Source organism: Chanos chanos, chromosome 5 (genome assembly GCF_902362185.1).
Source record: "Chanos chanos chromosome 5, fChaCha1.1, whole genome shotgun sequence".
NCBI classification, from domain to species: Eukaryota; Metazoa; Chordata; class Actinopteri; order Gonorynchiformes; family Chanidae; genus Chanos; species Chanos chanos.
In genome coordinates, this window is record NC_044499.1 from 47556508 (window position 1) to 47568014 (window position 11507).

Sequence of the window (11507 nt, forward strand, 5' to 3'; positions counted from 1 at the left end):
CTGTGTTGAACCATACAATCAACTGCTGTACACATCTGCCTTTTAAAACTGGTCCATAAGAAATATGTTCATATTCTGTGAACAGATCAACCCCAAAATTTCACAAACTTGCCCATTGTTCTCAGAAAAGGAAAAAAAGGCAGTTCAGCCAAAAACTGATCAATCTCCAAATTGACCTTCTCATAAGTCCAGACAGTCCAAAAAAAATCAATCGAATAACATTATCTAAAAGGCAGAAGACAAAAACTTATTCCTGTGTCTACAGATCTCTATCTCTAAGTGTTCATGTATTTCTTCAAGTCCAGACAACCTGTCTTGGCATCTTGGCACTTCTGATCCAGTCACACTCTTTTGCCACATCATCCCTCAGTAACTGATCGAGTTCGGCTGCATGATTGAGGGAAATGGCTGATTCCAGATCAGTGACAAGGAGTCGACTTGGAGTTGCAGTTCCTAGTCTCCATAGTTTTTATGTGCAGTGTTTCTGTATGCATCTCTTTGGCGCCCTCTGCTGGTTGTTTCTTTCGGCACAACAAGGAACGGAGTTGCAGTAAGCACTGGTCCCAGTCTTCAGGGAGCAACATTAATAAAAAGCCCAGGCAGATGATGGAGACTGCGATCACACGGACACTGTTGAACTGGATCTCACCACTGCAGCGGTCTATGACTGCCGTACGGGAGAATAAACAAGTAGAAAACACATTTTATGTTCACGCTCAACATTATAACTGCCCAGGAGATGCTATACTGTGGTGATACTGTAGAGTAGGTTGGTTCTTTGTCAGTACAGCCTAATTACTACAGCAACAAAAACTGGGTACAAGTCCAATGGGAACTCACCAGCATTTACTGGTACGCTAAGGACTACTCCCAGCGAAATCAAAGTCGGAAGGGTTATCAGAATGCCAAAATTCAGCAGGAAATTAAACACTAGAACAGGATGGGGAAAAGAAACAAGACAAATTCAAAAAACATGGATAAAATCATGGTTTCGTATCCTGGCAACCACTGAATAAATCATTAACAGCCATTGTATGAGAACTTCCTCTTTCTTAATTGTCCAACAGATCAAAAATACAAATACCCAACTGTGCCAACAAGATGTCTTGTCAAATTCAAACAGCTGTTAAATTATAAAGTGTCTATTTTGAACATTTTCTTGCTTTCTGACCATAAACCTCAGCTGAAACAAAATGCTAAAAACTAATTTCTAAAAAATCAATAGATCATGGACTATGTCTCTAAAGTTCTGCATAGAGTTGATAGTGTACTCTTATCTCATTCTTCAGTTCTTACCTATTAAAAGACCAGCTATGCCGCATAAACAAGGCCACGGTATATCACCAGGTGAACCAAAGTCCTCTGCACCAGTGAGGAAGAGTATGAACGGCACAATGCTGACGAAGAGCATGTTGGCACTTCCGAGGGCAGTCAGATACAATGCTGCTTCACCCAGTTTGGCACTGCCCAAGATCAACCTGAACAGAACCTGAAAACACACAACCACACGCACACGCACACACAAACACACACACACACACGCGCGCACACACACACACACACACACACACACACACACACAGCTAGAGTTTCACAATACTGCATTACATAGTACATATGTAAAATTTTATGCCACCAGTATTAGTGCTCACCTTGTACACAGCTGCTGTTGAAGCAGACCCAACTACCAAGGAGATGCCAATCACTGAGTAACTATGGAAACCATCTGCATATGTCATCATCACTATTCCAGCTATGGCTAAAATAGCTGCCACAATCTGCAGGTAGACAACATCAGTGTCACACTAATCTTACAATAATTGTATGCTGATTTTCATTCTGACACCACTCTGAAGTTACACTAATCCTACCCTGACATCACAGTTACACCACATTTACATAACACTACAGTCATACCTATGCTACATTGACTTCATACTGATGCTATAGTGACTCCAGACTGATGTTACACTCATGTGACTCTGAAGTCAGTCTGATGTTACTCTGGCGTCACGCAGGTTCTACTGATAATACGCTGATGACAAACATGAGTCACACTGATATTACACCAATGCTCTACTGACACTGAAGTAACACAGGAGTCGTATCCACGCCCAGTGTGTTGGGCTTACCCGCACTCCCAGGAAGCGCTCTCTGAGCACGATCCAAGACAGCAGGAAGACAAACGCTCGGCTGCAGCAGAAGAGGGCGCTGGCGTCGGTGGGCGGGATCCTGCGGATGCCCTGCAGGTACAGGTAGTGTGTAAGAGTCCACAGCAGACCAAACGGAGCCACCCTGGATAACAGAACCTTCACAGATAGCTTGTCATCTCCCAGGAACCGACAGCACTCCCTGGACACAGACACAGACGCGTAGGGGCACACACACACACACACACACACACACACACACACACACACACAGACACAACATATGGATGTGTGCGCGCACACACGCACACACACACACACACACACGTATACATACGTACGTACATAAATAATGATGTCACACACAGGTGTGTATGCGTGCGTCCACGCACAGACACATGAAAACAGTCACTCAGTAATAATCACACATGTATAAAATACAAAGAGACGAATGACAAATTAAAATACATGTAAACAAAAAAAAACCAAACAGAGAGCATACATGCACACCATTTACTGTCTCTTACAGGCTGTTTTCTCAGTACAGAGCTACTGACTACCACTCTTCAAAGCCATAGCAATTAAAACCATGAGAATCAACTTAATCATAAAATCAGTAGGCTAGATACGTCTTATAAAGTCTAGTTGCTGAAGGTAGTAAACCATGCATTCGCATTTATGAAACAAAACAGTTATGCTGAAAATTTGTAGACATGTAGACTTTCACTGTGTCAGAAATGGAGAGTGAAGATTGAAGGAGTAACCATACTCTTAAACAAAAAAAAATTAAGTGCTGAATTCCTCATTTCAGTTGAAAGAGCAATGCCTCCCACGTGGTCACTTGCGGCTGGACACGCTACACCTGGACACACAACTGTCACTCACCTGAAGCGTTGCCTGGGTGTGTGTCTCTCCCTGCTGCAGCACAGATGACCCAGGTAGTACAGAGGGAAGATGAGGCAGTTCCAGGATGTGGAGAACCAGGTGATGGCAAAAGGTATGTTTAAGCGCCTGACCGTCAGTTTGGCCAGCTGGGTGGAGCCTGACCAAGACGAGCACACGCATATCAGCATGGCGAATCCCCACAGCGCATGACGAAGGTGCACACAGGTCACCTGCACGCAACAACGCAGGCTCTGCCGTCTGCTTGCAGGCTCCGCCCTGGACACGCCCGCGGCCCCGCCCACGTGACCGTCGGCCTTCACGTCGGCTTTCTCTCTGGAACGATCCTCTGCTTCACACACACACACACACACATGCATGCACACCCACACAGACACACACAGGCACGCACACCCACATATCAAGCACACACTGTTAAAATAATGGCACACACTGTTAAAGTATTCTCTCATTTCTGAATCTCTCACTAGACTACATTAATATTAATAGTACTCTACCAGTGTATTACAGACTTAGTGTGTTATTGGCCTGTACATGTTTTGGCATTTTTCTGCAAACTCAGTTGACACTGCTTTTGACCGTTTAGAGACTTCATTTTGAAAAAATCTACATCAAAGGGGATAAGTAGGTCTTTAGTCATCTTCCTCTGCATTTTTACGGACCAAACATCACATCAAATGTGAACATGAATGTTGAGTCCAGGATCTGCACTCAATCTGAGTGAACACACTCTGGGGACACACACTCCAGGAGTGCACACCCTGGTGGCACACACTCTGGTGACTTCCTCAAATAAGTCTTAGGATACGACACAGGGTTGAGCATGTGACCTGGGATGACCTCCGCCTGTCTTTCCCTGCCAGAGGTGCGCTGTCACTTGAGTTTTCCATTATGAATATGCTTATCCAAATTGCTATCCAATCAGATTTTCTGCTACTGTCAGTAGTATCTGTTAGAGGGTGCAAAAATGATTTAAAAGCACAACTTTAATCACACATTCTGTAGCGCTTTCCATGTATCATGAGGACGGTAAGAAATTTAGCCAGGGAATAACGTGCTCGGTTCAATTTCGTCTCGCTTCCATTTAAGAACTAGGTTTACATGATTTTAAAGCCTGTTTGATATTTAATTTCCACAGGGAAGTTTGCAATACACAAGGCAACGGCTATGCAATATGCAGAGGATACTTGATATCTGGGTAACAATTAGTAAGAGGGCTTGCAAAAAGCTTTGTCTTTATTAGTTCTCATCCAGTGAAATCAAACAATTTCTGTACACAAAGAGGCAAAACAAGCTGTTGCGTGATGAAAATTCCGATTCAGTGAATAAAACTGTTCTCCAAACATATTCGTCAGTGTCATAAAACATGGACTGAATCGAAAAATCAAAGCCAGTGTCACAGAATGGAGAGTAGAGCAGTGCTTCTGTTAAGAAAAAAACCTTTTCCGGGGAAAGAACTGTCCATGGTGCTGAAGACGATCTATCTCTATTTGTCTCCCCCCTACTTCTGTGCCTCTATTACACAGTATTAGATATAACAAAAATGCACTTGAGATGACAGGCGGAAGCTTCTAGAATCAAGGACAAAATTAGCCTATGCACCCATTCTGACGGCTCGATCAAAACAATTCTGACAAAGGCCGCTGGTCTTAAAATGTAACATATACACTGCATATAACATATACACTGCACAGAGCATTGCATGCAGCATCCCTTTCCGTTTGTTTTTATGTCATAGTTTCACTTTATTTTGCAGGATCAAAACAGAACGTCTGAGCTCTTCCCCTGCAACAAGCATTAAACACAAATCCATGTAATTAGGTTTCTCACAGAGACAGTCTCTCTCCTCTAAAAGCAAGTCTCTTCGTTTAACGTTGCCCTCCGTTTAACCTTGCTCCCCCAGGCGTGGGCGGTCGCACGGTGCCCCGCCACTGCCAGGGATTCGGAGTGCCATCCCTGGGACCTGGAGACAGACAGACTGTCCCCATGCAGCAGTCAGCTAGTGAGGCAAAGCTCTCATTATTTCACCACAGTGAGACACCAGCAGTATGTACTAAGATGGCTGCTGTCATCTGGGCCAAGCATACACCATGCACACATCCCAACAGCACAAATAGAAACTCAAACGAATTCTCTCAACTATAATTATGTACAAGTGATTGTTTGAAATCTTGAGGGAATTAAGACAGTCTCTCACTGTTCAAAACCTCTAACTGTGAGCCTGTGTTTACGCAGTGATTAAAACCGTAGAAGAAATCATTACTGTCATCAGTGGCGATGTACCTGAAGTGCTTATCATAGGCTGAAGGGATGTTCCCTAAATTATTACTCTGTATTTTGTTTTCCAAATAAATGTATATTTTGCTCACACAGCAACGCAGATTCACTCATTACAATGACGATATGACATAAAAAATGATGAAAGATGACTGTGAAAATCAATTTTAAAATAAATCAAATTTGGAGAGTGTTTAGAAATGGCATTTTTAGTTTACTTTCTAAACTCAAAAGGTGCCAGCTTCAAAAACTGTCATGTAAATAAAGTTTTCTTTTTTTTTTTCATTCAGTTTTTCCTCTCATCTAAACAAATCTCTTACAGCTCAACCTCACATTAAATTCTCTCTCTCTTGCCTCTCCTCATTATTTCCCCTCAGGCTAAACTGCAGGGAGTAAAAAATGAATTTGATATAATTTTAGGAGCTGTCAAACTTGGGTATGCTCTTTGGATAAGTTAAAGGAGCTGGACGAGAAACTCATAACACGTTTCAAGAGACCTTTTCATTTCTTTCCATTTAACTTTATAGACTCTCTTTCCCTGTGCTGCCCGACTACTGTTAATACGCTTCTCTCAGCAGTCTAAATTTCACACTGAGATACAGCGTTCCTCCATGGGCCTCGGCATAGCTAGGCTCACTGTGTGTGTATGGACGACCACAAATAGGGTATTCTGCACTGCTGCAGAAAGAGAGAGAGAGAGAGAGAGAGACAGACAGACAGACAGAGAGAGAGAGGGAGAGAAAGTGAGAGAGAGAGAGAGACAGACAGAGAGAGACAGACAGAGAGAGGGAAAGAGACAGAGAGAGAGAGACAGAGGGAGAGAAAGTGAGGGAGAGGGACAGACAGAGAGAGAGAGGGAGAGAGAGAGATAGAGACAGACAGACAGAGAGAGAGAGGGAGAGAGATAGAGAGAGAGAGAGGTTCACAGACATCCTTTTTTACTACTTTTTTTACATGCCTTGATAAAGACATAGACCCCTCTGTGACGACGCCCGAGTGCCAAGTCACATCGCACCATCGATCCCCCCTGTGATATAGACAGGCCCTGTCACACTTGTTTCACAAGATGCATGTGATGGTCCAGAGTAAGGGTAGAAGGCTTCACACAGTCAAGCTCCAATGATCTCATCAAGTCTGAATGATCTGCTGCTGTAACAGTCCTAACCTATCACAGTCAGCTACATATGTGCTCAAGCTGAGCTAAAGGCTCTGACATGACTTAACACGCCGATATTTCAAAACGACAGATATGAAGACACACAGTTTGAGAAAAGTGATGTTAGATCTAGATGTATCTAGATATTCATTTTCTCCACTCAGAGCACAGAGTACACCTGAGTGCACAGTTACAATAATCTTAATGGGTTACGTTCAAGTTTTCAGTATATTACCACTCATACTACCCATACCAATGGCCCTAGGAATCCGTCCAGTGGGAAGATGAACAGTAAGTGCACAAAAAAAGGCTTACTCATAGCTGCTTCCTTGGCATTAAAGTTTCAACCCCCTAACACTACGGTACGATCGGAGACAGAACGAGAATAAGAATGAGTAGAGCTTTGGGTCCTCCTCTGCCCCGGTGAGTCAGCAAGAATCGGGTACAGCTGTAGCCTTGGATACAGTTTTTCTCACTTACAGCAAAATTACTAGTTTCTTGTGATTATTATGCCTTTGATCATTTACTGTAACACTGTACAAACTCATTCATAAGCAAGCAAACAAGAGATTCTGACACTAAACAGAACAGTGATTGCAATGACAGAAACTTCAGCTTTTTCCATTTGAAAGTGTATTTCTGAGCAAGGAATAGGATCATAGAGTCATTACAATTGCATGCTAAGGTCCAAAATCAGCCAAACTGACAACTGACAAATATGCTATTTTTTGTCCAGCCTCCACTACCTCACATCGGTTCTTCACAAAGATTTTTTTTTTCACCTCTTCCTGTCATTTTCTTGGGGAATGGCTGTTTCAGCTTTTGACTACATTGCAGGTGCTACGGTGAGTTGTTTGACTCAGGCTTTGTAAAAGATCAAATTTGCTGATGTATGCACGATCTGTAGTTTGTGCTGTTTCTCTCCGTACCGCATCTCATTGGTATTCATGGTTTTAAAGGTAAAACAGACACACAGCGCGCCGGGTGAAATAAAAGGACCGAGAGAAGAACAAGTCGCAGATGAAATGCGGGGGGGCTGTGATAGCAGATCGATGTGTTTACAGTGGCCGTGAGAGAAAGGTGCACAACCTTCCCATCTCATTAATTTATCATCCACCGCAATCTCGGAGACTAACCAACCAACCAACCGCCCCCCCGAAAAACAAAAAAACAGCCACAAGTGACAGCCGCAAGACTAAGTGAGATTAAAGACTTGAAGCGCTCCCTCGCCGTCAGAGGAGCAGAGGATTAATAGTCGTCAAAGAATACAAAGAATGGACAGACCTCAGTCAAACACAGGTCAACGACGTTAAAACGCGTCAAAGCGAAATGACAATCAAATGAAAACTGTCAAGAACTTAAAACAAGAAAAGCAATAAAAATCTAGCATAATAAAGTAGTAAATTTAGTTATCGCCGTCATCTGATAACTAATCAAGGCAGGAAGTCTGTCATTATCATAGTTCAAAAGGAGGTACCTGCTTCTTTACCTCTGGAGGCTGTACCCCAAGGCTGGTATCCATAGTAGCCTGTAATCCTAAGGATCCGCTCCTCTATCGTAGCGTTATTTATGTCCTCTACTGATTTAGAGGACTTCAGCTCCTCTTTTATGTCTTCGTCGAGGACGAGAGATTTTAACTGTCGAAGTTGAGGGCTGATATCGGACAAACGACGCGGACTCATGTCAGGAGATTTCCGCATTCCGCTGAAAACATAGAAAAGGACGATTAAACAAGTGCATCCCAAAATGATTTGAACTCGTTTTGCGACAGAAATAACTAACTTTGTTTTGCCACTTAGCAGCTCTACAATCAACAGGGAAAATAACGTACTGTAGGCTAACTGTTCTCGTAATGTATTTTGAAACAAACCTGAAAGACTTACTCTGAAACTGAGCAGTTTTCTGTGATTTGAGATTCCGACGTACCCATCTCAGATCAGAAGGATAAAAAACATTTGCAAAGAGATCAAGACTAAAGAATATTTTGAATCAAAGTCATCGAAGCAACCCGTATTCTTGTACCCACGTGATGCAGATTTGTACCACCTGTATACAAATTACATCCGTACATCGCTGACTGATGACAGGTGTCTCTTTTTCCATAGTTTTGCGCAGTTCGATCGAAATAATTTATTTATGAGAACCGGCATCAAGTGTGATGCCTTGGGAAGGAGGACACATCAGAGAGATGTATACTGGTGAGTGTGAGCTCTGCATGCGGTCTGCAGAAAAACCTCCTCTTTTCTAGTACGCCTGTACTCGCTGTGGGACAATCCTTCAGAACCTAGACAGAGTAAAATGCTAATTACGTTATTACGACGTAGTTATTCAGTGAACACGAATCACTTGTTATTTTAATAATTTCAGCGGCATTTTTTCATTTAAATATTTCTCTCTGAATGATAATAATGGTCTGTTCTCTACCTACGAGTTTTCAGGGTAGCCAAATTCCAATAAAAAGTCAGATGTTAAAGTTTGTTCGTGTTTGTATCAGACTAAACCCGAATAATCCCGCTCTGCGAATTGGAATCGACGTATGTTGGAATCGACCACATCAAAGCATTAACAAACCTCCGGCGTGAGCGTGATCTGAATTGAATAATTGTGTGTCGGTCAGCTTGCATGCACAGTCACTCTGTTGCTTCAGCGCCATCGATTATGTAACAACGCGTTTTCACCAATAAAACATTATGAAAACAATTATAAGCGCATTCAGTATTGTTTGGACAAAATTACCGATAACATACGATAAGATAAGACATAAGATAATCAGACAACATAAGTTTTTTTTTAAGTTCAGCTGTATGGTTACCTGTATATCGTGAAAATTTACTGATGATCTCAGAAGCCTTGGGGATTTTATTTAGCCGACTAAACGATGATCAGACCGACTAATAAAAATCGGTATTTGTATGGACAACGCACACACAGTCCTGTTTTAGTGAATCTGCGTGTTGGAGGATTGGCGGGGCGGCAGGTGGGCTGCAGTTAAGTGCCACCCAAGTTTAGCCTGTCCATCTTTCTGTCTCAGTCGAGAGAGGGGGCTGTGACTGTGAACAGTGTGAAATTGGCCTAGGGAGGGAGAGGGGAATGAGTGGATTTGGGGAGACAGAACAGGAGAAATCAATATGGTTGAGTTTCTTTGATTTAACCCGCATGTTTCATACCAGCTTTGTCCTGTCTGTTCTATTACACACACACACACACACACACACACACACACACATGCAGACACACAACCCAAAACAAATCTACAGATCTCCTCAAATGCTGACTTAGGATATGGGAACTCAAAGACAAACCCTTCAAAACAAAATTCTCTCTTTTTTTCTTAGGAGTTTTCAACTTTGCTTCAGCTTTGTGAAAAGTAGATTGTCAGCTATCTGCTTAGAGCTACACTTTGTTGGCAGTTCCATGTGGTTGTAACTATTTAGTGCTTATAGATTGTAACTGTACACGCCATACAATCACTAGCATAAGAACAATCTACAAAATAAGAACAGCACTCCTGAGTTTTATTTGTATACTCAGGTTCCGATCCACTTTGTAAACAGCTGGATCAGGGCTTGTCAGGACAACTGAAACAGGCTGCTGACTGATCCATTACAAATGATCTTTTTCTGTAAAAAATATTCCTTCTAAAACTGCACTGTCTTAATTACATCCTCTTTCGTAAAAGTGCAGATACATTGTCATAGATATGCATCTACATCTGTGCTCTGTCATGCTGGCCATGTTGTGTTAATGTGAGATCAGGATAGAAGATGATTCTTTTGACTTTTTGACTCTACACAAATAGTCAAACAGCAACCCCCCCCCCGAGCTTTTTCGGATTGCAAAACATCCAAAACTTAACAAAAGTACCAACAAAGTCTGTTTTCAAGAATAGTTGCATTCAGTACACATTTCAAGAGCTGCATATCAATTTTTGCCCCCAAGTGAACCAATCCAACTCTTTGCCCCTGAACTAAGCTGTTCAACACCTCCTCAAGGTCCCCAACCTTCACAGAACTCTATTTAAAGAGCTGTTATAGTGTTGAGCGTGTCTAAGATGAATCCATAGGCACAGGTGTAGCAGTGTAAATCGGTTACCTGTCTCTGAGGTGGCGTGGCTGGACATAGGGCGCTGGATTCTGCTCCCCTTTCTGCATTGCGCTGGATCATCATGCGTGGGAATCCTGTCCCCGCAGTGTGGCAGCATTGCTGTCTGTAGCCAGATTTTGAAAGATGGCTTTTGGGGTGTGTGTGGCTTGGTGTGTGTGTGTGTGTGTGTGTGTGTGTGTGTGTGTGTGTAGGGAGGGAGGGAGAGAACAGGGGCTTGGCATCCATCGATCGGTGAAGAACCTTCTCCAACCCAACGCGAGCCTCAGCGTGGAAACCTGTGCTTAGTCAGGCAAAAACTCCTGACAGTGCTCGTCAATAAGCCGCTAGACACCTTCAGATGGAGAATGCCGTGGGGACAGGGCGATCAGGTTCTCTCTGCATCTGCTTACCTTCATTGACTTAGAGGCTCTGGCAGAGAGAGAGAGAGAGAGAGAGAGAGAGAGAGAGAGAGACCCTGTTAGGCCTGCCACCCCAGAGGCCCAGCTGGCCAGAGTATACCCAGAGCAGGGGAAAAGAAATGTAAAACTCACATGTGAGAACCTAAGCAAGACCGAGCTGCCGGTAGAGAGGGTGGAGGGTGGGGTTGGTGAAAGTGTTTAGCAAGGACAAAGCAAAGTCACACACAAAACAAGGATCTGGCAAGCAGGAGACGTGGCACCTAAAAGCCACGGCTGGAATTTGGAAAGGAGTAAAGAGGCGTAGTAAATATCTGAGAGAAACGTCTAGTCTTTTGTTACATGTAGCTGACATAGCCGCACCATCTTCAAATCTGTCAGCAACGAAGACAGCGCATCTGATCTTCACTGACATCAAACTCAGGTTCAGAAATCTTTTTTTTTTTTTTAAAAGGAATAAAGAAGTAAGGAATCTTTCAGTGGCAAAACACTGAGCATTTTACAGTCTCTTTAACACAAAGA

The 11507-nt window shown here is 43.0% G+C and overlaps 1 protein-coding gene across 1 annotated transcript; it reads right to left on the reverse strand.

The window, feature by feature from the left end:
• Nucleotides 1-419: 419 nt before the first annotated feature.
• On the reverse strand, nt 420-10637 carry slc35f3a (solute carrier family 35 member F3a). Its single transcript, XM_030775122.1, has 8 exons — nt 10579-10637; nt 7976-8190; nt 3036-3384; nt 2133-2352; nt 1653-1778; nt 1297-1489; nt 841-930; nt 420-667 (listed from the first exon to the last, which is right to left on the reverse strand). The coding sequence occupies exons 1-8, from the start codon at nt 10635-10637 to the stop codon at nt 420-422; spliced, it is 1500 nt and encodes a 499-aa protein (XP_030630982.1).
• Between the last annotated feature and the right edge of the window lie 870 nt (nt 10638-11507).

What these genes read in the sequence shown, in the direction of transcription:
- slc35f3a (XM_030775122.1), bottom strand. Translation starts at nt 10,637, where the DNA reads ATGCAGAAAGGGGAGCAGAATCCAGCGCCCTATGTCCAGCCACGCCAC. An exon ending in ACACCCAGGCAACGCTTCAG is followed by an intron (nt 2,353 to 3,035) that starts GTGAGTGACAGT and finishes GTCTGTGTCCAG; the next exon opens with GGAGTGCTGTCGGTTCCTGG. An exon ending in AGCGCTTCCTGGGAGTGCGG is followed by an intron (nt 1,779 to 2,132) that starts GTAAGCCCAACA and finishes GTCTACCTGCAG; the next exon opens with ATTGTGGCAGCTATTTTAGC.